Consider the following 27,462-nt stretch of genomic DNA (forward strand, 5'->3'; position numbering starts at 1 on the left):
CCGGTTAGGAGGACACGCTGAAAAACAGCAGCGCTCAATAGCTGCAGCGTGTGAAGCGCGGCGGCTCCTCGGCCAGGGGTCACGGGAATTTCAGGCAGAGCAGGATCTCAGAATCTGAAGTTACTCCGGAGGGAGGACGTCATGCTCTACAGAGAGGGCCGCTCGACGAAAGCGTTTATACACCAACGCTGACGGCAGCTTGACGCTCCTTCTCCACACTGACTCAGAGTACAAAGCCGGCACAAAGATTTTAGGCCCCAAATGCAGATCAGCTCTGTGGCTACTGGACACAAATTTGCTTTTCACACGTGGACTTTGTTTCACTAACCTGAACTTTGCCAGGGATATTTGGGGGACTCACTACGTGGCCGTGGTCTGTACAACGCACAGTGAAATTCACCACGCTTTCCTCTTTGTCTGCAAGATCCGAGGATGACAACTCTAAAGGTTTCAGTCTTTCCACACAAAATCAATAGTGCACAGAAATGAACAGTGGGTGTGTAACAGCTCTCCTCCAGGGAGCTGGGGTATTCACAGTGACTGCAACAACTGATGAGCTCAGTTTTACCGGAGTGAGAACAGACACACATAGAAGTTAACTCTGGTTTATGGTCACACGGTGTGTAAACCGGTGGGCTGGGAGTAGGAAGTGTTCCCGCTCCCATTCCTTTTACCTGGTACATATCATAACCTGACACACTGGGCAATGTTCCCTGTGCGGTCCCCAGTCCATCAGCATCCGCAGACCGTCATTGTCACTCCAAAGATGCTCTCCCAGCGCCATCGGCATTCGTGACTCGTTTGGTTTCAGGACTGGATGCGATGCAGCTCGCAGTAGACACCATACAACCAACCAATATCCGTGTGCAGCCTTTCCCCAGGCGTGTTTGATTTTGACATAGTTCTTCACATTCTTAGAATAAAAAGGCATTTAATTTGCATGCAGAGAAAAGCCTGCAGGCAAGCTTTTCCTATACATCAGTATCGCAGGCCTGGCTCTGTGTTGTTCCTAGGTGCACACTGCGATTCCCAGCTAGCTGACACCAGTCATGAAGGGCTGCTTGAATGAGAACGGGGGAGATGCTGATCCTATTATTCGGGTCACTTCTCATGTGCCCATCTGCACGTGAGGCCGTGCCGCAGCGGAGATCCGGAATGGAATCGGGAGTTCCGGATAATTATTCTCAGCGTGTTGGACACCCGTGAAACAGCTACATTTCACCTATAAGAACAGTGTGCATAATCATGTGCTAATGACTGTGTGTATATATATATATGTATGTATATACACACCTCATACGTAACTGGCTTTTCTTTTGTAGATGCTCAGTACTTTAAGAGTTCAGATGTCCAACTTCACATTCCCATTGCCAAAAACTCTTCACAAACGTCTTTGGCAGCAGCTGTTCCTGAGAGACGCTTGTAAAACACGCAGAAAATGTCATCAAACACACGGTTGTTTGTGGCTGCTTCAAAACCATTGTGTAAAATGAGACAGATGTGTTTATAAGCACAGAAACCTTTGCAAAACGCTGAAGATGACAAAAACATGAGACATCTGTCACACACCCAGATGTTGAAGTGACATTAAAGAGGTGCTGTGTTAACCCATCGGCCTTTCAGACAAACGTTACCAAACGGTAACGGCCAAAGTAACCTGAGGATCTGATTCTCACAGTGTTCCTCTAATGACAAAAATAAATAATAGAAATCTTATGAACAATAATGAAATAACAGCATAAACCTCATCAGCACAATCAGAAAAAGAGGTATTTGTTCACTGGTTTGCTCAGACTAGAGAATCAGAGATATTATTGCTATGACTGTATAGGGAAAATCTTCCATGTAAAAATATTCTTGTCCCAGATGGGCTTGATTGCCATATTTACTTTCCAGTTTTCATAATTCGCAATTCTAATCTCTGAGGAAAAAATTGCTATAGCAGCTGTGGATTTGTACGGACGAACTCGCACAAATGCTCCCCCTGCCACCCGTGCGGGGCAGCCCGAGCAAACACGGGCCGGGAAACCTGCTCCCTTGGAAAAGCCACCATCCGGCAAACCGAAGAGCGCGGTGTTCGCAGAGCCGTGCCAGCGCTGCAGTCACCTGTCCTGCCGAAATCCGGCCGCGGGGAGGCCAGCTGCAGCCCCGGAGGGTTCAGTCCGCGCCCGAGCTCCAGGATTTCTCTGTTGAGAGTTTTAAAATTACATTTAACATTTCTGTAAAAATCCCAGACTTTACCGGGGACGTTGCCTAGCGAGAGTTACACGAGTGCATCAGCCGTGCACAAGAGCCCTCCGTCTTTCCCTCTTTTCTGTTACAGACACATTTTCCCGCTGCCAACACGTGGATGTTGACTGAGCTCTGGCCCTGGGAGCGGGTCCTGCCCAGGGCGCTGTGAACACGACCCGAGCGCCCCGGGGCCGTCCCGCTGCACGGCAGGCGGGAGACAGAGAACGGCGAGGCAGGAGGCACTCGGACGATTCTGCAGAACCTGTCAGCTCTTCACTCGACTTCATATTCTCGCATCAAACTGTCTCGCACCCTCTGATTCCGGACCTTTTCATGCTCTTAAAACTCCAGTATCACCCAATAAAGCTTGTTCTGGAGTCTGTATCTGTTATGTACTGAAGATTATTATATTACTTTCAGTATATATGATATATATTGACCCGTATTAATACACAAAAATTTGTGATGATACAAATAAAACCAGACAGAAATCTCACAAAGACGTTTGGGTAGGCCATGAGCTGGTCCTGTTAGCTCAGTTCTATCTCCAGCTGTACATTAGCTCCCAATCCCATACTTTCCTTTTCTTTTGCAGGGGAGTAACAAGTTTGAGTGTCCCACAGCAAACCCTGCGTCTGAGCCCAGTATCACACTCGCTGACTGCGGAACACCCATGGAACACTCACGGAGCACCCATGGAACACTCAACAAACACTTACGCAACACTCACGGAACACCCACGGAACACCCACGGAACACTCACCCACGGAACACCCCCCATGTTTTCTGTGCCAGGGTTCACCTGTGTGTCAAACGGGTAAGGTGGTATTTCCTCTCCTCGTGGCTCCGCTGTGCTGCTTTCTTCATGTCTGGAAATGGCTTTGAGATAAAACGTGTGTCAGGATAAAAGGAAGCAAGGTGTCCTTTCAGGCAGTGGATCTTGTGTGGAACAGTGAGAACGCATCACAGGAAGGGCAGTTCTGCTGAGCTGCCCAGAAAAGGAGCAGCAGATAAGATGCTGATTTCTCTCAGGGTGGCTCACATTGCTACAGCAGCAAGCGCAGCTGAGACAGATGTGCCCTACAATAGAAACGCTTGCGGTACTCTTTTAAAGCAAATGCAGTGCGCTCCTGACTCCAGGCAAAGTTCGGTTATAATACTATGATGTGTTGCAAAGCAGCTTCATTCTGCTTGAGTTCTTTGCCAAGCAGTCCACAGCCACACTGACCACAAACTGGGAAGAAGAAGCTGCAGTGGTGGCAGCAGCAGCTCTGTTTGTCCCTGTTCCAGCGCTGGGGACGACGGGGCATTAGCATTCTGACGGGGAGCCGCGGGCACGGCGCCTCCTGACTCGCTGCAACGCTGCCAGCGATGAGCGATGAGCGGGGACTGACTCCGACGGCACCGTCTCCGGAGCAGCGCTGCCCGGGGCCGGGGGAGCGCACAGACGGGCGCTCACAGCGCGCAGCATGCGCTCAGCCGTCAGCGCCAGCTCTGCGCCGCGGACAGAACAATGATCACAGGTGAGCAAATACCTCCCTTCGTGCAGGGATTGCTGATATTTGTCCGCCAATTGGTGTGTGTGTGTGTGTTTGTTTGAAAAAGGACAAGCTGTATACAAATGTGAGTGTATCTTATCGTCTTTCTGCACGTTTCCCTGGCAGGTTTTGGAGAGCTCGTGCAGGATGTGCTGTGGTGCTTTAGTCAAGTGAAAGGAACTGCAGATACTGGGGTGACAGAAGGTAAGGCTATTTTTCCTCTTGTTGCTGTGATCAGAAAGAACTTGTTTGTCGTGTACATCTTGCCTGATCAATGTGCAGGGGCCTGTTCACATGTTGTTGGAAACTGCTGGCAAAGCGCTAAGTCACACTCTTCATTTCTGCCTTTGTTATGTACTGATGCATTTGAAAGAGATGAGTCTCTAAAATAAGCTATTGATCCAGAAAATTTACTAGAAGGCATTATGGTTTAACCATATCAATAGTCTTTGAAATAGATTTCCTTTTCGTTTTCAGCTGTTAGTTACAGGATTTCTCAGGGAATTACGAGACAGCCTTTCCCACTACAACATCCTTCACCGGCATCGGCTGGGCTCTGTTTCTGGGTAACACAAGTATACCTTGGTGCTCATTCCTGTATCTGGAGTTAAAACGAACAGCAATGCACACGTATGTGTGTGGGAGGGATCGTTGCAGGAGCTGGGGATGCAGGGGCTCGGGACACCCACTTTCACACCCAGCGGCTTTCAGGGCGATTCGTGCTCCTCGGTCACTGGGGCACTTCTCTCTGTGCCAGCACATCTGCTGGGCATTCGGCCAACACAGAGACCGCAAAACCATGGACAATTGAAATGAATGCATTCCATTTTCCTGACTTGAAGTTGAATTTTTTCATTCAGTTCTGTTCCTTCTATAATTGTTCTGGTTTAAACTTCTTACTGGGCATTTTCCTACACTTTCTTATTCTCATTTCGCACTTTCATTTTCCTTTCACTTATTGAATTGCCCATTCATCCATTAATTCCTTTCCATTTCACATGTATTCCCTACATATTCTGTATCCCCCAAGGATAACGGAAACCTTTACGGTATCCCTCTGAACCCGCCCTGTCCAGGCAGTGGGTTTGTGCCATAGTGAGCCCAACAAACGGTGATCAGATCCCGTCTTCACGTGTGTGGAGCCGGTGGGTTTGTGGTACCGCAGGGACCTTCTGCATCTGCGTTGAAGTTGTGTCTTGTTTTGTCTGGAGCACCAGAGGCCGTGAGCCGGGTTCCCAGGGATCGCCTGCAGACTGCATGAGGGACAGGCCCGTGTCCGGAATGCAGCACCCGGGGATGCTGCTCACCAGGGCCCGGATGCTGCTCACCAGGGCCCGGCTGCACCCGGGATGCTGCCCACTGGGACCCGGCTGCACCTGGGGATGCTGCTCGCCAGGGCCCGGCTGCACCCGGGGATGCTGCCCACCAGGGCCCGGCTGCACCCGGGGATGCTGCCCACCGGGACCTGACTGCACTGGCAGGACTGTGCCGTTCTGCCTCAAACCAGGATGCCCAGTTGCACTGGCAGAACGGCACCGTTCTGCCTCAAACCAGGACGTCACTATCATGTTCATGAAGTTCCACATCTTTAAATGCAGAAGAGCCTGCCTCCTTCAGCAGGGTGGATTGTCCTTCTGCCTTTCAAGTGATACTTAAAATGTTGCCAAGAATAATTCTGTGTTGATTCTCTGATAATACGTTTGCTCTTTTCCATGCATGCGTAAAGCTACATGAACAGAGATACACAGAAACTTTCTCCTCTTGTTCTTTCCTTGTTTATGGCTTTCCTTAACTTGGAACATGGTACAGCAGTGTGTAGCACTTGTCCTGATGAAACCAGTGGTGCCACGGGTCCTTTAACCCTCTAACACAACCGTGTGAATGAATGAGCTCTCTTGTGCATAGATGGGAGGCCCAGGACGTCTTTCAGCTGCTCAAACAAACACTGACTTCAGCGTTAGATATAAAGAAGATGATGTTGCTGATTGCTGTTGTGGTGCCACAGTGTTTTGAATTATATTTCATTACTATTAACAGGGAATGAGTTCTAGACATCTTGCTGTATTTTGATATATTGATAATCAGCAGTCTGGTGTAGAAAAGGGATTGGTGCAAATTGAAGAGGTTGGATTTCCTCTGGTGTTCTGACCCCTAAGGTGCACAGTGCGGAAGTGCCGTGGCCACGGGGGCTGCCCCACGCCAGCTGCGGGGCGCGGGGCCGGGGCAGCGGGGCGCTGGGCATCCCGCACCCCACGGGCACGGCCGGCCCTGTCAGACTGGTCGGGCGGACAGCAGAGATATGGCACACAACACACACCTGCGGCACACGGGCGATGCAGGGGAGGGCGAGGTGGTGACTGGGACAGAACGCGCTCCTCGCTCGTCTGGGGGGTGAACACCTTCTCCAGATTTTTTAGTGGCATCCCAGCTCCAGACAGTGCAGCTTGCTGCTTGGAAATTCACCTTCCTTTCCAGGTTTTGTTGTACACTTATGAAAGTGATACCTGAGCCACTGTGATCATGAGAGATAAGTAACTGCAGTTTTCGCAGCTGCGGTGTACCTCAGACATGCCTGCTGCGCCTACCTTCCCTCTGCCACTCCAGCTGGGGACGACATTCATCGCTTTCTGAAGCAAAGCCGGGTGCAGTTTCTGGGTGCAGTTCAACAGCAGTGAAGAGACAGTCATTTACATTTCCAGGCTAGTATATTAAATAATCTGACGTGTGAGTCATACATGCACACATAAAGTGAATTTCCATGAAAAGTGCTTTATAAAATACAGTCTCTTTATTTCATACCTTGTTTCCTGGGATGTATTTGAGATACATTATAGTACTGGATCTTCAGCCTTCACTTCTGTGTGGTGCAGAGCGAACATCATCTCTGAGCAGGAAGGCTTCGCATTGCTCACAACCCAGACCTGGGTTGTTTTTCCTCCACATCCAGACACGGTATTTTAAATGAAGATATTAAAATGAAATGAAAAGTTTCTCTCTTCACTGGCAGAGGTATAAATGCACTTGTGCTGTCATCTCCCGAAGACAGCAAAATTGGAAAGGCTGTGGCCAGGTGAGGAAAGCAAACAGCCCCAGCGCTCCCCCAAGGCAACCACAGCAGGCAGGAACCGTGAGTGCTTTGGTTTTGAACCAAAAACTCGTCAGTAGAGTAATTAAACAGCTGGAAAAAGGGGGTGTGAGCATCAGCAGCTGATCATATTGTTTCCTTTCGACCTGCCCTCTTGATACTGTGATATTTTCCATTATGTGCACCTGAGCAGGCTGCAGCAAGGCAAGTTTGGAGAGCGCTTAGCTGTGGGCGATTTCTTCCTTAAAAAGTGGGTTGTGATTGAAAAAGCATTAGAAATATTGATCTAGATCTGTTCTACTTCTCAAATATTGCAGGTTTAACAGGTATTGATGAGTCTGAATTGAGAGCACTGCCTCCAAAGCATCTGTAATATAGCAAACTGTGTTTTCATCCCGTGCGTTAATTGGCACACTGTGGTTTGTCAGTGCCTTTCTGGTGGTTTGTTTTTTGGTTACTCCCTGGTCTGAACACGCGCTGTAGCCGCAGGAGGCCGAGCGCGGGGCTGCGGGGGCGCGGAGCCAGCGAGACCTCCGTGCGGGGCCGCGGGGCCGCGGAGCCAGCGAGACCTCCGTGCGGGGCCGCGGGGCCAGCGAGACCTCCGTGCGGGGCCGCGGGGCCAGCGAGACCTCCGTGCGGGGCCGCGGGGCCAGCGAGACCTCCGTGCGGGGCCGCGGGGCCAGCGAGACCTCCGTGCGGGGCCGCGGGGCCAGCGAGACCTCCGTGCGGGGCCGCGGGCTGCGCCTCGCTGTGTGCCGGGAGAGCGACGGGCCTGCCGAATACGCGCTACCCCAAGCGCTTTTCGGACCTGCTGGCTCGTTCCCACTGCCCGGGCTGGGGAAGCGCCCTCGCGCTGCGCAGGGCTCCGCGTCGCTTCCGCGGGCACCGGCGCTGCCAAACCGCTGCGGAACGCCGCGGAGCCGGGCAGCACCCCCCGGCCGGGCTGCACGCAGCCGCCCTCCCGGCCGGGCCCGTCCGCGGGGCTGAGGCTGCTGCGGCGCGGGGCTCCGCGCCTCCCTGCGCGCCCGCGGTGTGTGCGCGGGCAGGACGGGCTTGTCCGCGCTCCCGGCCCATGCGGCGGCCGGGCCGGAGCGCTGCGCTTCGCGGTGCCCCCGGGCCGGCAGCGCAGCATGGGCCCCGGCCGGCCGCCACAGCCCCGCAGCGAGCCCCCGCCGAGTCCGCCATGTAGGCTACCCGGGCACCGCTAAATCCTCATGCGCTGAGGAGGGGTTCCGTTATTTTCTTCTTCATTATTTTTTAATTTTTCTTTCATTTTTTAGCTTTGTATGATTTTGTGTGTGTGTGTTTTGTTATTTTCTAACTGCCGTGTTGAAGATGAAATGCTTCTCGCGCTACCTGCCTTACCTCTTCAGAGCGCCCAGCGCCATCCTCCCCGCCAGCTGCCACGCGGAAGGTACGCGGGACGCGCGGGGCGGGGGCAGAGCCCCGCAGAGCCGGGAGTGCGGGGGAGCGGCCGCTGCTGGGGTGTTCGTCGCGGGAGGAGGCTGGGAAGGCTGAGAAGGCGGCTCGGGGGCGCCTGAAGGCTTAGCACAAGATGACTTTGTTTATTCCTGTCAGTGCTGCTTGGTTTACCGTTAACTCTGCACTAGTTGTACAGGGAAACAAGCAGCAGGACCGGCTTAAGGAAGACTTCCTGCTTACGGTGCTGCACGTTTTGCAGGTTTATGTAGTTTGTAAATATGGCCTTTAATTTATCTGTGTATTCCCGATAAATTGAAACAAATCGTGTCCAGCACTTCCTGCGCTTGGTTACCCGTGCCCTGCCCGTCATTCCGTAAAGCCTGTTTTCAGGTCTCAGCAAACAGCTCTGCAGCTCTTTGTGCCGAATGAAACCTCAGCAGCGGCTGAACTTTGTGTGTTCTTGTGGGAACGCAAAGTGTGAGCTCTGTGTGCACTGAGGCTCCAGTGGGACGTCTCCCGTGGGGTAGTGCTTGTTCTCGGTGATTTGCAGCCTGTGGGACGTGACGGCCCGCGTGTTCGCTGTGTGTGAGCTGGCAGTTTTGTGAATCACCTGCAGCCGCCCAAACAGCTCAGTGGGATCACAATTTCACACTGCTGCTACTCGCCTGTGTGGAACCACAGCGCTTTTCCTAACCAGAGTGAGCTAATGAGTACGAACACCTTCCTGTCACCCCGCTTGTACAGACTCATTAATCTCATCTGGGTCTGCGTGCGTGGCCTGAATTACCGAGCTCGTCCGTGGGCAGTGGGAAGAGCCAGGCAGCGCTGCAGGGCCGTGCGCTCGCTGCTGGTTCGAGCCTACGGGTTCCGTCTCTGCCTGCTCGGGTGGGTACTGAACAGAACCGCTGCGGGGTACCCGCCTTGGCTCCTGGTGCCCTGACCAGGAGCGCTGTACGGCTGGAGATGCGGCAGGGAAGGGTCAAGCAGAAAGGACTGGGCAGTATATGGTGACACTTCAGGCTAAATTATTTTATCTATTTAGGTTGCTATATTTTAGTCCAGGGAGACCATATGGACTTTTAATTATTTTCTCTGAAGCTCTAAGCAGATACAATGATCCCAGTAGGTTGCTCAGACTAGCTCTGGAGTTCTTTAACTGCAAATTTCTCTGAAGATTTCATTTGTTTTAATTTTGACTTTGTCCGAAGGCACAGCTCCTTAATATATTCTGAATAAGTAACTTTCAAATTGATCTCCTGGAATAAGTAATTCAATGGAGAAGCAGACCTTGCTGTTTTAGGAAAGGTCATATGAGACTCCTGAGAGGAAAAAAGATGAATTTGCGAAAGAATGCCATACCGGGGTGCTATCCGTTCTTCTCCATTGCAAACAGTATATGAAGAATGAAACTTGTAGAGAGCTGTTGCTCAGACCAATATCTGATGCACATATCTCTTCCTGCAGATGGGGAGCGAACACAAAGCTGGGAAGTGAGCTCTCGGGGCTGATGCAGTTGCCAAATCTGCATCACGCGTGTGTTTTCCTTCCAGAATGCAAACAGGAACGTGTTTCTGTGCACTCTTCTCAGCAGGGTTTGCAACGTTAGTTGTTCTGCGGAAGAATACAATTCTTTTGGATACTTTAATTGATACTTTAATTCTTTTGGATACTTTAATTGATATTTAGGCATGTAATAGTTATTGCCTGTCCTTAAAATCCGTTGTTGTGCTCAGGAGACCTTTAACTGCGTTCCTAATTTGATGGGCCAACAACTCGAGTACGTTTGCAATAATTTCTGAATTTGGTTCACGTTGAGTTAGGCTGAAGGTTTTGAACCAGTTTTAGTTTACGCTGGGAAGTGTACTGAATAATGAATATGAAACTTGTCTTTAAGCAGACTGATTGTTTCCTGAATAGCTTGAGATTCACAAGATTTGGGGTCCTTGAAAGACTAAAATGTGACTTTCCTTTAAAGTAAAGGACTTTGAAGTTATACTGGTAGCCAGAGTATCTGTGTGTCTGGTTCCCTGGCTCTGAGAGGCTGCCAAAGAGTGGAGCGACTCCTGTGTAACCCTGAGGTAACCGCCTTCTTGTGTTCTCTGAAGCCATTTCCCGTTTTCTGCATTTCTCGGTTTGTGCCCGGGCTCTGCTCTGGCCCTTTGGAGGCTCCGTTGGGGTGCTGTGAAGGCTCTGCTCTGGCCCTTTGGAGGCTCCATTGGGGTGCTGTGAAGGCTCTGCTCTGGCCCTTTGGAGGTTCCAGTGGGGGTGGCGTGACGGCGGGGATGCTTAATCACTGATGTTTGAGCTGATTTTAAAGCTTAGCTCAGAGGTGCCCTTAAGCTAGAGGGTTAGCTTTTTAGGGCTCTTAAACATGAAAGCTCAGCCAGAGGCACCTTAAAACTAAGCTCTGTACCTTAGGGGCACCTCTAGGCGAAGCTTTTGACCTTTGGAATATTTTTGAGTGATGCACGTAAAAATAATTATTTCCTTATATGCTCCAGATGTCGGAATCTTCTCAGGGTGACCACAGAAAGTATGTTTGGGTTTTACCTCTTATTGTATTTAGATCAGTAGAATAGGCCAATTGCCTAAGTAAAGTCTGCTTGGGAACTGTTTAAAATGCGTTTTGAAGCTCCTTGTTGCAGAAGATAAGCGGTGGAACGGAGCAGCCGCGGGGACCCCAGGTGGTTCCTGGCTGCTCTGGCTGCCCTTGGGCTCCACTCGACGTTTGCAGAGCAAACCCTGGGCTGCATGCTGGAGGGGTCTTGGTGTGGCCGAACCCTGCAGCCAGGAGCCCGGTGTGAGCCTCAAATGGCCAATCTTCTGTTAGTTCTTTTTCGAAGACTTTAACGTTGTCATTACGGCCACACTTACGCTTACCGTTAGTCTGCCAGTTTTGTCCCAGCTGTGCTGGCAGGAGGATTTATTTTTGTGGTGAGTCATTCCTACGTCTTCGACCCCAGTTAATCAGGCACTGGCGGTTGGGAACTTCACTGGAGTCCTGTATCACCCTGGAGTAAAACCCATATAAATTAAATATAGAGCAGCATTAATACTGCAGAATGGCGTGTGCATTAGAGGTACAGTAACATTGTTAAGCATGCAAATACAGTTTGGTGTAACTAATAGTCCATAATTACATTAAGAGAGGCCGTTAGTTTGAGGTCGATGGAGGAGAACACAGAGTTCAGATTGAGCTTTCTGCAATAATTGCATTTCCTGATTTAGCTGTTCTTGAATTTCTCAGTCTGAATGCCGTATCAGCCCTTGCTTTTTAGGGAAGAACATCAGACTTGCTTTAATCTCAGTTCTTACATTAATCAGAACTTGCACCATGTGCAGGAATCCAGCCGCCTCATCTGTTCTTTCCGTACAGCTTTCGAAGGCTGTGCACACTCACGGAGCCAGAAGCTCGTTAAACCCGCAATGAGGTGCGGGCTCTGCCGCGGCCGTGGGTCCAGCGGCGGCACGGACAGGGCGGCTGTGCCCGCTCGTTCTGCCGGTGCCGCTGACACCCGTGTTGCCGGGACAGGGGGCCTGGGGACAGCGTGTGACACGGCCGGGCTGTGGGACCCCTCCCCGGGCGCTGCCGCTGCCCGCTTTGCCAGCAAAGCCCGCTGCCCGCGCCGCGTCCCGCCGGTAGCGCCGAGAGCTCCTCCCCCCGCCGTGCCGCTGCTGGCGGGGGCGCAGCCCGTGCTGCCGGGGGACGGGAACCCCCGCTCCGCCCGGCCCGCTCCCCGCGGCTCCGGGGCGGGTGCGCTCCCGCCGGCCACCGGGCGGGGGCGGTGCCGGTCTTGATGCTGGGGCCGGTATTGGGGCCGGTGTAGATGCTCGTGCTGGGGCCGGTGCGCGCTCCGCTCCCGGGGCGGGCAGCGGTGGCCTCGCCGGGCAGGGACCCCCGGGGCAGCCTCCGCTGGTGCCTTCAAAGCAGCCGGAGCGCCGCTGCCCCCGGGAAGAGAGGACGGCGCGGGGGGCGCGGGGGCGAGCCCGCCGCTGGCAGGCGGCCGTGGGGTGCCCGGAACGGGGCGGGGAAGGGCTCGGGGCCGCAGCACCCGAGGGCTCCTCTCCGCGGTGACGCGCGGTGCCGGGGCCCCGGGCCGCGTGACTGCCGCCGAGCGCCGGGACACCGCACGCGCGGGACGGGCGGGCTGGGCTCCGGGTGCCCGTTCCGGAGGGGCCCGGTGGGCGGCGCTGCCCGCGGGGCTGCGTCCGGGGGACCGCGCTCCTGCCCCGCGTCCCGCGCATCGCAGCACCGCCGCATGGCCACGGCCGCTGAAACGGCTTCTTTAACCACAACGATTGGTGCTGAGGGGATTTTATCAAAAACGCTGTAGGTGTAGATGTTCCATCCTATCGTCAGATTTTGAAACTCATTTTTCTTCTCCCCCAGGTTTTGTTGGGAAGTTGCCCCCATCCCACTCTTTTGCTGATCTGCAATCCCAGCGCAGCCATCTAGTACAAAGGTTTCCTGCAATTTTTCATGTCAAACCAGCGCCAGCTAAAGAAAGAGCCGAATTAAGAGCAAATTTCCAAGGCTCTAGAGATATTTCTGTTATGTGACTGTATTCCACTTGCTACAGATGGGTTCAACTGTAGCTTCCCAGAGTTCTCGTGTCATCTATTTTTAGATAGTGCTTAAATCAGCACAAAGGTACCTTCTGTCATCCCTCCCACTCTGAAGAGACCTGATAGAGGTTGCAGGGTTGCACAGCTCGAAATGCTTCGGCGTGGGAGAGAGGGAGAGCAGCTGGCCGGGAGGCTGGGCGGCAGAGCAGATCTCAGCCTGTGGATGGCTCCAAGTGGGGTTATTTTAAGCACTTCTGGGGAAGGTAGGATGTTGAGTATGGTCAGGATGACCTACCTGTAAAAAGAACCATAGAAATTGTCTTTAATTATTGTTCCCGTCACAGGCAGCTTTGCCCACGTGTCGGTGGGGTTTTGAGTCTGTCCTTGTGCCCGGTGCCCATGGCGAGGGCACCGTTCCCCCGGCGCCGCGGGCTGTGTTCGGCACCGGCCACGCGCGGCTCCGGGGCTCTCCTCAGACCGGGGCCGTGCTCGGCTGCTGTCCTGGGCCGGCAGAGCGCACGGTGAACACCCCGCAGCCTCTCGATCTTTGCACGTTCCCTCCACTGAACCACCCAGCAGTTCCACAAATTACTGCGCTGGCAGAGGTCGTGAAGGGCCACGAGTCCACCTGTGTGGACTCAGAGAAAACATTCACAAAAGCAGCAGTGTGAGATTTAACCTTTCTCCTCTCTGTAGGCAGCTTCGCTAAAGCAAGGTCGCCAAAAAAGTCTCAGAAATTCCTCACGTTTTGATATTGTGGTGAAGCTGCTATACACAAGACCCTGTTCTTACCGTGAAAGCCTTGTATTACACCAGTGACTATCTGACAGCAACCCGACAAATTGTGTTTGATACTATACTAAAATCATTTTCTAATGTGGATTATAAAAGAAAAACAGGCCGTCGTAGGCTGATCTTGCTATATTTGGGAAATAAATGCACTATCAGCTTTGTAAAGCCATATGGTGGGTTTATTCACAATCAGCAGTTCCTTTCAAATGCCGGTTCATGGCATTGAGTGGTACGTTTTCCAGGATACAGCTCAGCACTCTGCTTTTCCCAGGGTGCGGTTTGAGAGCGGTCAGCTGGCCGTGGCTGTTCACCGCCTCTTGTCCGGGCCGGGCGTGTTCAGCAATGTAATTAATCACTTACATGAGTGAGTTCTGACGAACTGCTGTGCACTTCATCATCAGTTTTTGTGCCTGCACACGTTTATTTCTAGTGCTGCTGGCTCCCTGGTTTTTCCTCCTTCCCATGCAGTGTTGCATAGCGATGTGACTTTCAGGGCTCGGTTTCCTCTGAAAAAGGGGCTTGTGAGCCCACGCGTGGAGCATGTGTCTGTGTGGCCATCAGACCCGCTCCCTTCCATTGCTTCTGGCACTTGCTCCTGCTCCATCAGATGTGGCCAGGGCTGGGGGTCTGGGAGGCACTGGGGACACAGGGACGTCGCGTGGTGCCTGTTGGAGCGGGATGGTCTCAGCTGAGGGAGGGGAGATGGTGAGAAAGCCACCGAACAGTCGAGGGGATGGTGGGGCAGTAGTTCACCGTCGCCGTGCGTTTGCTTGGCAGTGTGATAGAGCCCAATGTGGCTTCCCCTGGGGTGCAGAGCCCCCCCTGCAGTTTTCTTTGCTTGGATGCTCCCTTTCGGGGTGGTGGGGTGTCGGTGCACACGCTCATCCGTGCACACACACATCCGTGCAAACACGCAGACGCACGTGTGCGGTCCCTGTCGGTACAAGCTTGCATGCTGGTGGTATTTCTCTCTAATCCGGTTTCTTAGTAACCTGCCTGAATTGGAAATTTCACAAGAAAACCAATGCATTCAAAAGCAGGAGCTGATGAGAAGGCTTCCCTTTTGTTTTTGCCTTGATTCTGCCTTTAAATTCAATGTTTCTGAAACGAAAGAATAAGCAACTCACAAGCAGATGGCAACAAACCCACCGTGATAGCCCATGAAGAGAAGCCATCGGGGGTGTTTTTTGACGCGCTGCCACGTAGTTAGATGTTATTCTGTTGAAAGAGGCTCATCGACCTGACTGTTTAACCTGCTGGCAGCTTGGGCTTCTCTCCATCCACACTGTTAATCTGAAGTCACAGGTGACAGAATAATTGGAGAAGAAAACAAATAACCCAATTGATTAAAACCAGGAACAGCGTAAGAGCAGAAGTGTTTGTTGCCTGGGTAAACAAGAGACAGTCGTGTTCCCTGTCCGGTCCCTGTCCCCAGTGTCCCTGTCCCCAGTGTCCCTTGTGTCCTGTCCCCTGGCACCACTGCAGCCGTCGCTCCCGTGTCCCCCGCACGAGGCCCTGGCGTGCACCGGGGGGTCCAGTTACAATCTTTGGCTGCTTGGGCTGCACCCACATCTTCATCTTCTCCTTTTTCTGCTGATTTTGTAATTTTTGAAGGGTAATTGTCCTTGAGAGGAGAAGCATTGCAGGTTTGCTGTGCTTGCCATCACTCTCTTTGTTGTCTAAGCTTAAAAGCCATAAAATTCACACTGGTGAAATTTCGTGAGTGTCAGACTGGGAAGAACAGGGAGAATGGTTCTGATAGGATGTCATGGCCATGTTTTTCTGGCACAGGTTATTTGAGGTCAGGAGCGAGGGGAACATCGCAGTTGTGCTCTTGATGTTTTGTTCCCATAGATCTGGGTTTCAGGAAAATGGAGCAGTGCAGCCCTCTGCGTTATGGTGGAAGCTCTGTGCGAGGGCGTGTGCACGGATCTGACACAGACTGTGCGGGCAGCGGGACGGCGACCGGCCCCGGCTGCTGCTGGGCCGGGTGCGTGGAGGGCGGGGGAGCCGCAGCGAGGGCTGCGCTGGGGCCGAGCGGTGGCACCGCGGGCTGCGGGGCTGCAGGGGCTGCGGGGCTGCGGGGCTGCAGGGGCTGCGGGGCTGCAGGGGCTGCGGGGCTGTGGTGCTGCAGCTGCAGGGGCTGCGATGCTGCAGGGGCTGCGGTGCTGCAGGGGCTGCAGTGCTGCAGGGCTGCAGCTGCAGGGGCTGCGATGCTACAGGGGCTGCGATGCTACAGGGGCTGCGGTGTGGGGCTGTGGTGCTGCGGGGCTGCAGCTGCAGGGGCTGCAGTGTGGGGCTGTGGTGCTGCAGGGGCTGCGGTGCTGCGGGGGCTGCGGTGCTGCGGGGGCTGTGGTGCTGCAGGGGCTGCGGTGCTGCGGGGCTGCAGCTGCAGGGGCTGCGCTCGCTCCTGCCACAGCGGTCAGCGGTGCTGCACACAGTCGGGAGGGAGCTGCTAATGTGTGTGGACTCAGGGCAGTCATGTCGAATATACTATTCAAATGTCTTTTGAAAGTAGCACCATCGCTTGTTCAGGGCAGTAATTGTTGTGAGGCCCCGTGCAAGCTGACACCCAGTTTTGCGTATTTATTGCATGAAGAATGGGTGTTCAGGGTCTCACGCCTGAGAACGGCACTGAACGTCCAGAGGACACATGGATGCATTGACGGTGCTCATGCTGATGAGTCAATTACTCTTCATGCACGAATGTTTCTTCATTTAAATGTTCAGAAATCATTTAAAAACATGATAAGAATTAAATCAGTTTTGCTTATCAAATTGGATTAAAGTAACTGTGTTCCCATATGGATGGGGGCAACTGGATTTAATGTTCCTTTACCTGTTCCGGTCTCATCTTGGTGGGGATATTTGTATGGTTTAGGAAGTGATTTTTTGTGAAGGAGAATAGCAGATCTCAATGAGCACATCATCACATCTCACCGCGGGCTTTTGCCCGTGTCCCGAGCTGCTGTGGCACGGAGGGGCGGTGCTGGTGTGGCTGTGCAGGGCCGCGCTGCTGCTCCGCACCCGGCTCAGGTTTCTTTCCCTCAGGCATTTTATAATCTGTTTGACATAACACAGTCGTTTGTCTTGTTTGCTGAATACTTAACAGATGGATTTGTGGTTTTCGTAATTACTGTATGAACGTTAATAAGACGTGATATCTTTTATTAATTAACAGTTTTCCACATGTTTTTCTGAATGACATGAAGTAGATTATCTGTAAATATTGGTGACATACAAATATTAGTTTTACAGCGTTTGCACTGGGAGAAGTCGTGCGAACTTTTAAGGCTCCCGATGGTGTCCTTTTTATGTTCCCCCGAGCTGTACTTTGTGATCGCTCTCCAGTGTAATGCCATGCTGGTTTTGTGTTCTGTTAGAGGTTGGTGTCTCCTCAGTGTAAAGAGAGCACAGACCCAGCCGGTGTCCTAAGCCGTTCTCTATATTTATCCTGCCTACGTGCTGTTCTGCCATCCCATTTATATTCTTGTGTGATGCTCACATCCCATCTTTCTTTCTGGAGGTTTCCAAAAGTGGGTGCAGCCATTTCTGGGAGCTGTTGCTGTGAAACGGCCGAAGAACAGAAGGGAAACCGATTGCTATTGTCCTGGGGCCAGCGAGGGGCTGAGACCGCGGGGCTGGTTTGCACGGGGGAGGCCTCGGTCACCCCAGCCCTTGTGCTGGACTCCAAAAATGGGGGCTATTTCTGTTGTGTAACGGGGCAGCCCCTTCTGTTACGTGGGGACAGAGGGGTCCCAGGCGCACACACGGGACGGGGACCCCAGCGCTGACGTCGTACCAGAGGCACCTGGGGGTGCCGTGGAGGAGGGGGGTGGGATGGGAATGCTGAATTTCAGGCGTTGCAGAGGAGGAACGTGGCGGGATGAGGCGGGAGGACGGGCTGTGCCGAGGGCCGTGCCGCAGGGCCGTGGACGCTCCCGTTGCCGCTCTGAGTCACGGAGAAGCAGCGTTGCTGCTTGAATTTTGGACCATGTGCATGTAAGAAATGGTGAACGGGCAAAGCGTAGCACTCCCTGACCCTCTGTTAATGCTTAGAGGCTTCCAACAGGAACACAAATAATGTAAGCTGAAAGGTTCCATTGTAAAGGGCTTCATTTTATAGGACGATGTAGTGAACAGACCATATCAGGCAGTGGCGGTGTGTGAAGGCAGGTGTGACACGAGCGGGGCGCAGAGGCCCGGGGGCGCAGCCGCCGTCTCCCCACGCTCCCGTCGGTGTCGGGGCTCCCGGCACGGGCAGGAGCGCCACGGGCGCCCGGTGCTGCGGCTGCCGGTGGGACCCACGCCCTGAGCCACAGGGGCCAGTGGCTCACAGCGCGTCGTGGTCACTGCTGGTGATTTTTCCCATACCAAAATAGTTTCACGTTTAGAACACGTTCCGGGTTAAACGGAGCGTGGCGGGGCTGGGTTCCAGGCTGGGTTCGTGCTGATGTTCACTGCCAACAGCCTGAGCCTGTGCCCGGGCAGCGGGGAGGGACATGGTGCCAGCTCCACCTGTGCTGGCTGCTGCTTTGTGGCTGTCACTGAAAATCTACAAGCTCCTGTGGATGCCGAAGCAGCCTGCAAGCACTCAGCCCCGGCAGGCGCTCCTGGCCGCCTGGTGTTCAGTACTGCAGCCAACAGCTGCTTTGTTTCCCTTACCCTGCTGTGTCGTCCACCAGCCCGGCTCTGACACCACGGCCACCCTGCCGATGGCTGGAACCTCAGCCCACGCGGGTGCAGCTCAGGATCGCTGCGCTGCCGGGCAGGCGGTTTCCTTCTCTTCAGCAAATTAATCCTGTCTGACTCATTAGCTTTTGTGCTTTCCGTTTTACAAGGATGGCCAAGCTGCATCCGGGTGTTCTCCTCTCCTAGGTGACATTTGAGGACAAGCAGAATGGTTTTTATAGAGTAATAATCCCAGCACCGATTCGCAATGCTGTGGAACTTCTTGTGCTTGTGTTACAAGAGGCGGGCACCTAGTTAAATTTATACCATGATTTCATTACTTTTTGATGTAGTCCATGTTCAAATTAAATTAAGGCAGCAGAGTGACTGCAGTTCAGGATATAAGATTCAGAATGACCCAGATGTGTCGGTGCCTCATATTGGCATCCATCCTTTCAAATAAAATCCACCTTTGGAGCCATAAAGAATTTTACTTATTTAATGGTAATTTAACAGAAATATATGCTAAATACTCATTCTCACAAACAATATCTCGTGGCAGGACACGTGGGGAGGTCCAGGACAGGTGGGGAGGTCCAGGACACGTGAGGAGGTGTCCGAGCACTCAGTCTGAGACAAACTTGGCTCTTTCCTGCGCTCGAGCTGCTCCCGGTTTCTCCACTTCCACCTCAGACGGTGCAGCCGATGGACGAGCCCTTTGCACACTGGTGGTCACTGGGTGCTCGGTAGCTTCCCAGGCTCTTCTTTTAATTATTACTGTGATGTGCGGTTGTCGTCTCTCCTGTGGAATTCATCTTTGCCTTTGCCTTGATTACTGACATTTTTTGATCAGGAGAGCCATGGATGAGAACTGGGTTTTGGCAGCTGGTCGACACACACGTGTCCGTTCACACACACATGTCCGTTCACACAGATGTGCACCTTCACACACACGTGTCCGTTCACACAGATGTGCGCGTTCACACACACGTGCCCGTCCACACAGATGTGCACGTTCACACACACGTGTCCGTTCACACAGATGTGCGCGTTCAAACACACGTACATGTTCACACAGGTGTGCACATTCACACACACACGCGTGCTCACACAGATGTGCACGTTCACACTCAGGTGTCTGTTCACACAGATGTGCACGTTCACACACGTGTGTGTGCTCACACAGATGTGCACATTCACACATGTGTGTGTGCTCGCACAGATGTGCACGTTCACACATACACAAACACGTGTCTGTTCACACAGATGTGCACGTTCACACACACGTGCGTGCTCCCACAGATGTGCACGTTCACACACACGCGTGCTCACACAGATGTGCACGTTCACACACGTGCGTGCTCCCACAGATGTGCACGTTCACACACACGCGTGCTCACACAGATGTGCACATGCACACACACGTGCGTGCTCACACAGATGTGCACGTTCACACACACACGCGTGCTCACACAGATGTGCACGTTCACACACGTGCGTGCTCACACAGATGTACACGTTCACACACGTGCGTGCTCACACAGATGTGCACGTTCACACACACGCGCGTGCTCACACAGATGTGCACGTTCACACACGTGCGTGCTCACACAGATGTGCACGTTCACACACACGCGCGTGCTCACACAGATGTGCACGTTCACACACACGCGTGCTCACACAGATGTGCACGTTCACACACACGCGTGCTCACACAGATGTGCACGTTCACACACACGCGCGTGCTCACACAGATGTGCACGTTCACACACACGCGTGCTCACACAGATGTGCACGTTCACACACACGCGCGTGCTCACACAGATGTGCACGTTCACACACGTGTGTGCTCACACAGATGTGCACGTTCACACACGTGCGTGCTCACACAGATGTGTGTGTTTCCGGCCCGGCTCAGAGGAGCTGTTCTCAAGCAAAACCCGCTCCTTAGCATAGACTGGGCTCAACTGGTTCTGATGCACTGATGCTGTAACATGTGGCCTTAATCTTCAGAAACGGCAAATCCTATTTACTGTGTAAGTATTTAAGCTAATTATATCTCTGATGTGAGGAACATGTGACAAACAGTTCACACTGTATCCTTTGAAGGACACTGAAGTCTCAGACCCTCATGAAATATTCTGTGCCTCATTCCATTTTTGGGGTATCGTGTGTTCCGCAGCGTATTTAGCAATAACACAATTTGGTAATATAGACGCAATTAGTACGTTATGGCGAGATCATCCATAAAGGAAGAAATAACTGACAGGAGGTTTCCCTGGGCGCGCTGTGTTTGCAATGCAGTTGCACAGTTGTGGTGTCTGTTGCATTACAGGACTGATTTGGTAAACAGAAACATAGTTTGTGTTTAGAAGAGCTGTGTTTGAAATCAAACCTGAAAACATGGTTAAGAAAAGTTGTTGTTTCTTATCTGATGTATACGTATCCCAGCCTGAACTCGCAGGAAGAGTTTCCACTCCTTGCTAGCCCTGGCAATCGCAGCGGTTGTCAGTTACCACCGCTTTCTGAAGAGCGAAGAACAAACTGTGAAACCTTGATCATTTAGCACAACGGTGTTTCTTCTTCCACGTGGTTCTGCTGCAGGCAAAGCTACTGAGACGTGCTGGCTGCTCCCGGTGCTGCGGGTGGCGCACGGAGAGCTCTGTGCCGACACCACCCGTCCGGCTCCACGGGCAGCGCGCACAGAAACCTCCCCGTGCAGCATCTGGCACCATCCGAGCAAAATCTGTGTGGTTTCGCGCTGAAGAAAGTGTCCCACTAGCTCAGTTGTAGCTATTGGGTGTGTGCATGGGCAGGGGAGAGCAGAGTTTGGGCTGGAATGAAGCTGAGCAAGAAGCTCCCAAAGGCAATGAGTGCTGGGTGGGGCTGCTCGAAAAAAGGGCAAAAGCGGTAAATAGGCGAAGGGAAGCTGTTTTCAGTCATACGCCATTTCTGGCATAAAACTCTTAGTGGGCGAAGAGTAAAAGTAAAGCAAGGGCTGGTAAAAAGCCCAGGAGCTGGTCAGTGTGGTTGAAGATCCGAGGGAAGGCACTTGGAGAGCAGCTGTTCCAGCCCGGCCGGGTGTGCGGCAGCGCTCGTCACCGTGCGCTGTTAATCATGTACAGCTTGTACCGGCACCGGGAACAGTGCGGAGCAGGGCGGGAGGCCAAGGAGATCGATTTATCACACTACCTTTGGGAGGCAGAAGTCTTCGTCTGCTTTGCAGTCGATGAACTGGTTCTTCCCGTCCCTGCCCCGCGGTCCTGACCCTTGTTCTCCGTGGTTCCTGACAGAGAGGCTGCCGCTCGCCCTCTGCGTCTGACCTGGCTGCTCCATTGCTTGATCTTGCTTTAATCCAGTAAAATATTTGTCTTCCTGAAGTCATGCTAATTGAGGTTCATGTGATTGGGACTTCACCCTGGATATGGGTTATAGCTTCCCCAGCTTTCTTATGAGGCTCGTAGCTGAAACCGTGAGAAACAAACTGCCTTGGTGCGGTGAAATCACAGCCGCCTCCTGCCGTGGGCTGCGAGAGAGCCGAGGGCGTGATTGCAGACAGGCTGGGGGCGCAGGAGTCCGGAACCTGCCGTGGGGTTCGCACATCCCCAGCGCCCTGTCTGCTGGAGTCTGCGAGCCGAAGGACTCGGAGCAGTCCCTGAGCGCTCGTGGAACGGGACGTGACGAGGGAAATTGTACGAGAGCTCTAGGTGCTTTCCCTCTCAGAACATTGATTCTATGACGTGACCTTCACTCAGATCAAAATCGAGGTGCCGCCTTCGGTGCGAGCTGCAGGCGGCCGCGCCGAGATGGGCTGTGCATGGAGGACATGTCCTCACCTGCGCTGGGGACTGCGGGCAGTGCGGGCACCCGTTGTGCTGTGTCCTTGGTTTGGTGAGTCTACAAGCGCTCCTTGGAGAAGGAACCAGAGCTGCCAGCCCTGTCCCCGAGCGGGGACACGGAGCCGAGTGCTCCTGCTGCCACCAGAGCTGCGCCGTGCAGCCCGACCTCCCGGGACGTCCAGCGCGTGGTGGTGCTGTGCTAACGATCTATAGAGATCACCCTTACAAGTTTAAAATAAAATTTGTTATTTAATAATATGTTGAACAGTTAAGAAAATTAGGCTAGTGTTCTAACCTAGACCAGTAATTATGAAAATAGACTTAGTGCTCATGGGTATGAAGGTAAATTAAATGTGGTGGAAGAAGTTTTGTGCTGAGCATAGAATGGGAGGTTTTATTCAATTATTCTTAACACACTGCTTAGGTCCCCCAGAAACCTGTGCGTGGGAGCTCTTAAACCTGTTCTAATTGAAGCAGAAATCAGTGGAGTGTAAAGTGTCCTGGCTCTTCCAGAGACGTCCAAGTATATGACATGGTAGACACCGGGGGGGCTGGAAAACAGTGACAACTACAAACTGACCTTTGGCGAATTTAATCTGCAAATGGATTCCTGCTTAGGACAGCTAATGCTTTTAGTTATTGTAAAGGCTCGTTCCTGGATTTTAAAAAGCTGAGAATAAATGGATTTCGTGATGCAGCTCCTATGCGTATTGCATAACAAACAGGTGGCTTGTGGATGTATTTAAGTGTTACGGTATATTGAAAAACTTTGCAGGACTTATGAATACATAATCATCATTCTTGCACAATGGGGAAAATAATTCTGGTAGTTAATAAAGGAGAAAGGACTTGGCACTTGTTAAAATGGATATACACTGAGGATGGAGCCTGCTGACAAGAAGGGGAAGGAGGACGAGGATTTGTGTTTGTGTTTCTCAGATAATATTTGTAATCATTGCAGGGGCTCGTTATTCAGCCGGGCATTGCCTTTTGGCTGAGGCTTGCCCTCTGAGAGTCCAGGATGTGATTTGGTAACGTTTCCTTATTGAAAACTGGTCTTTTCTGGCGTTGGGATTGTTAAGATTGCTCCCGTGTCTTACACGCCATGCACAAGTGCACACCTGCAGGCAACACACGTCGTAGCAGAGGGAATGTGATTCCTGGGTGCGGGGTTTGGGCTTGGTTTTAACCTTTCTTTTCCTTCTGTCTTCTCCCGCTGGAGGTCCCGATCCTCCCCTTCCCCTCGGGGATGAGACCACAGAGGTGTCCGCTGGCTCCTCTGAGTCCTGCTGGGCCGTGTTGGGATCCGGTCCCCGCGCGGTGCTGTGCACAAGGAGCTACCAGCGGCACACGCGTTCTTTCTAAAGCGTGGTGTTACTGCTGTGCCTCCTTCTGGGCTGCAAGAGAGCGTGGGCAAATACATCTCTGGTGTTTGCCATGGAACCACGGCCAGGTCCTGTGCCTCGTCACAGTGAGCAGATTCAGACTAACCCATGGATCTCACCCACTGCAGCCGAGTGCAGTGTCAGCCACAAACACAATGTGTTTGCTTAATTTAAACATGTGCCTGGTCATTATAGGAAGGAACTCACATTCCAGAATAGTTCCGTGAAGGCTTTGGGCATGGACACTTCAGGTTCACACCTGTCTGATGAATGCTTCCAGTTTGTCACATCAGTGATCCCTGTATTGATGAATGGCCTGTGGTGTGATGTGGTTGACTGACAAATCCTGGAAGTTACGTGTGCATATGAGTGAGTGCTGAGTTCTCCAAGGTGCAGCTTTACAGTGCCTCATCTCAACCTCCACATGACAGCGTGTCAGAAAGCGGCCTGGGGAGGCAGGCGGCTGAGAGCCGGGGTCTTCACCTTCCTCACGGGGCAGGAAGAGCTTTCCCTCTCTCCTGGCTCCTGTCCGAGGGGACCCGCGTGCTCCTCCAGAAGGGGTGCGGCGGTGGCGTGGGGTGCCCCGTCCACGGAACATGCGTACTGGACCTACTGGAGTCCTTGAGCCTTCTCGCTCAGAGATGCTCTCTCCTGCGCTTCCCCTGGAATAAGCAGCTCCCAAGGAGGCAATGCAATCCCAGCAGAATAACAACTTAGGCCGTAAAATCTTGGACCTTCCCAATGAGATTTTAATTATGATATTACAGTTAGGAGAGGAAATACAGCTGCAGTGCACCGCTGTATTTACAGTGTTATCCAGCATCTTTGTCCATTCCTTCTGCATCCCTTATTTCCCCTCCAGTCCCAGTAACAATAACTCCCCACACTGGTGTGGCACTGGGCTGTCAAGACAGTTCCAACGGTGTGACAGTGTGAGCCTGGGTGGGCACACGTCTCATCACCGGTGCACTGGCTGCCTCCACGGCCCTTGCTGCATCCGCTGTCCCAAGACACCTGGTCCTTACAACCTGTGGCTCTTTTTCTATAAATTTCTATAAATAAGGGCCTGGTGTCAGGCTCTGGCTGTGTTCTTGTGTTTGGGGGGCGGGTGGGTTAGGGAGCAGCGCTCCTTCAGGCAGGAGCACCCGGGGGCAGGAGCATCCCCAGGCAGGAGCATCCCGTGGGCAGGAGCATCTCCAAGCGGGAACATCCCCGGGCGTAGGTGCGTCCCCGGGCAGGCGCATCCCCGGGGCAGCGGCAGCGCCGCGCTCCGCCCGCCCGGGCCGTGCCGTGCGGAGCCGTATGGGAGGAGCCAGCGGGCTCCCCCGCCCCTGCGCCCCCCCCTCCGCGCCGCATTTCGCGGCCGGCCGCCGCGGAGCAGGGCGCGGGGGGGGATGATGGATCCGCGGCTGCGGCTGCTGACGCCCCGCGCCCGCCAGCCCGCTGTCAATGGAGGAGGACGTTGAGACCCGCAAGATCAGCAGCAGTTTCCTGCGAGACCACAGCTATGCCACGGAAGGTGAGCGAGTGCCGCGGGGCGGCGGCCGCTGCCCGCCCGCAGCAGGTGGGGGCCGCCCCCCCAGTCCCCGGCATCCGCCCGCATCCCCCCGCACCTTCCCCGCGGCTCCCCGGGCCGCTCTGGCGGGGCTGCTGCTGGAGCCGGGGCCGGGAGCCGCTCCTCGCCGGCCGGGCCGGGCAGCCCCGCGGCGGTGGCGGGGGCCGGGGCGGCGGTCCCGGAGGGTCCGTGCGGGCTGCGCCGGCCCCGCTCCGGTGACTCAGCAGCGCCGGACCCGCTGGATTCCCACCGCCCTCCCGCCGGGCCGGGCGCCCCCGAACCGGGCATGCGGGGTCCAGCCCCCCGCACGCTGGGGCCGCCGCGCTCGGCCGGGCTGGTCCCTCGGCAGGCGCGGGGGCAGCCGCCCGGTCCCCAGCTCGTCGGTGCCGCGGCCGCCGCCGAGCCCGAGAACCGCAGCCGCAGCGCCCTGGGCGCGCAGCCCGGCCCCCCCGGGGCGCCCGGAGCCCCGGCCCCGCCTGGCCCCTCCGGGAGCCTCCGCGCCGTCGCTGGGCGCCTCCAGCGCCTGGGGCGGCCGGCGGGAGCGGGGAGAGCCCGGACCGGTCCCCTGGCCCTTCCCCGGCGGAACGGGGCCCGCGGGGCCGGTGCCGCTGCCCCGCCGGGCCGGGCGGTGCTGGTGGCTGCTGGGCTCGCTGGGAGCTGCGGGCTGCGGTGGGCGGGCGGCTGCAGAGCAGGCTTCATTAGCTTGTGACTACATGAGTGGCTTCCGCAGGTAGCGGGTGACTGTGTTCGTGAGGTTGGGAAATACGACAAATACCAGTGCAATTCCTATTACAGGAGTTAAATAGTTGTCTCAGGGCTGGTTTTCCTACAAGCTTCTGCAAGCAGAAATACGTATTCTGACTTGTGTGTTGCAGAGGTAAGGAGATGCCAGAACTGTGAGATATGGATAATGTCACAGCCCTGGCAAAGCTTATGGGTGCATTTGAACATGGTTTCCCGTAATGGCTTGGGGAGCGGAGGAGACCGTGTGGCCATGTTCAGTTCAGGCATTGGAAAGTGAGCTGCAGCCTGCACATGACGCTGCAGCCTGCCACAAAGAGGCAAGCTCCAGCAGCCAGGCTGGTGATGGAGGGACGGGGATGTAGCAGCAGCTGCCTCTGCTGCCGTTCCTGACAGCCAAGGAGCTGGTGACTTCACATCGACTCCATCACAACCTCCTTTTGCTCCCTTACCTCAGGAGGAAAATGCAGCTGCTGTAAAGCAAAATCAACCTCCCCATCCCTCCCAGTAGCACTGACCCTTTGCATGAAACTTCAGAAAACAGACTCCACGCTAGAGAATCTGAACAGACTTATTAATAGCTTAATTAGTAGCTCAAGAGGCTTTCCCATACTGTTTCATTCTCCTAAGGCTCTAGAGGAAGCCAACATAGGACCAAACTTCAGGAATTTTATGTCTTCAGAACAAGGCTAAAGGAAGGTTTATCTAGCGGAAAAGTCTCCGGCTTGATATGGTAACGGAAAGCTCTGGATAACTGGTGATCCACAGAAAATGGTCACGTGCAGTTCGTGTTGCTTGTGTGTAGCTGAAATGCAAGTGGCAGCCCCAGGACAGGGGGGTGTTGCCCCAGGACAGGGGGGTGTTGCCCCAGGACAGGGGCTGTTGCCCCGGTGTGTGCTGGACCTGGCTGCTCTCTTCGGGTGTCTCGTGCTGCAGGGCCGCCTGGCGCACAGACACACGGACACCACGCTGGCTTCTTCACAACCAGTTTGCCAGCACCGGGGTGGAGGGAAGTTTTGGTGGGGAGGGATGGTGCAAGGTGCTTCCTAGAGGGCGGTTTGTCCAGGATGGGGCTGAGCTTCCTCCTGCACTTCCCAGTCACCTGGCTCACGTTGCCTTGTGCTGCGGTCCATGGAAGGATGAACTTGCCATTGCTGCATTTTAAAGGCAGCTGTAGCAGACAGCAAATAAAAAATGGGAAGGTAGCTGCCCTGTCGATACCTGCTGAGACCTCTTGCTTTCCTGGCTGGGAGGGGTGGAGGGTTGAAATGAGCCTGCGGTGAGTTTAGCCCAAGACGCCAGGAGGTCTGGGCATTTTCCAGCTCGAGAGTTCAGTGATAAGATCCACTCTGTGCAGTGATTAGTGGTGAATTTCTCCAAGCTGTAAGCAGGCTCTTTCAGAAGAGCCTTGTGTGTCACGCTAGAAAACTGTAGCAAAGCCCTCCACAGGAATGAAGTGGCCAGAAGTGTTCGTGCAGCAGGGGCCCGGCTGTGTCGGGCAGGAGCGACAGGAGAGTGCTTGGCTGTGCCAGCTGGGGCTGTCTCTTCACCTCACGCTGTTTAGGGTTTCTGATTTTCCACACACTTGTTCTGCTAGAGGAAGGCTGAATGTACTTTGAAATGGGAGATATCGCTA

The 27,462-nt window shown here is 53.9% G+C and overlaps 1 protein-coding gene across 2 annotated transcripts in view; it reads left to right on the top strand.

Moving 5' to 3' along the window:
• Nucleotides 1-8,095: 8,095 nt before the first annotated feature.
• The window catches only part of PPP2R2B (protein phosphatase 2 regulatory subunit Bbeta), a 60,608-nt gene continuing 41,241 nt past the window's right edge, over nt 8,096-27,462 (top strand). Inside the window, exon 1 of one of the 2 annotated variants that reach the window (XM_065849031.2) lies at nt 8,096-8,269. In XM_065849031.2, coding sequence (XP_065705103.1) covers nt 8,191-8,269 — 79 coding nt within the window. In that variant the 5' untranslated portion in view covers nt 8,096-8,190. Of the gene's footprint in view, nt 8,270-24,863; nt 25,050-27,462 lie in introns of those variants that run through there. The other variant, XM_065849032.2, reaches the window with a different exon arrangement.

This window comes from Patagioenas fasciata, chromosome 14, assembly GCF_037038585.1.
Source record: "Patagioenas fasciata isolate bPatFas1 chromosome 14, bPatFas1.hap1, whole genome shotgun sequence".
Taxonomy (NCBI): domain Eukaryota; kingdom Metazoa; phylum Chordata; class Aves; order Columbiformes; family Columbidae; genus Patagioenas; species Patagioenas fasciata.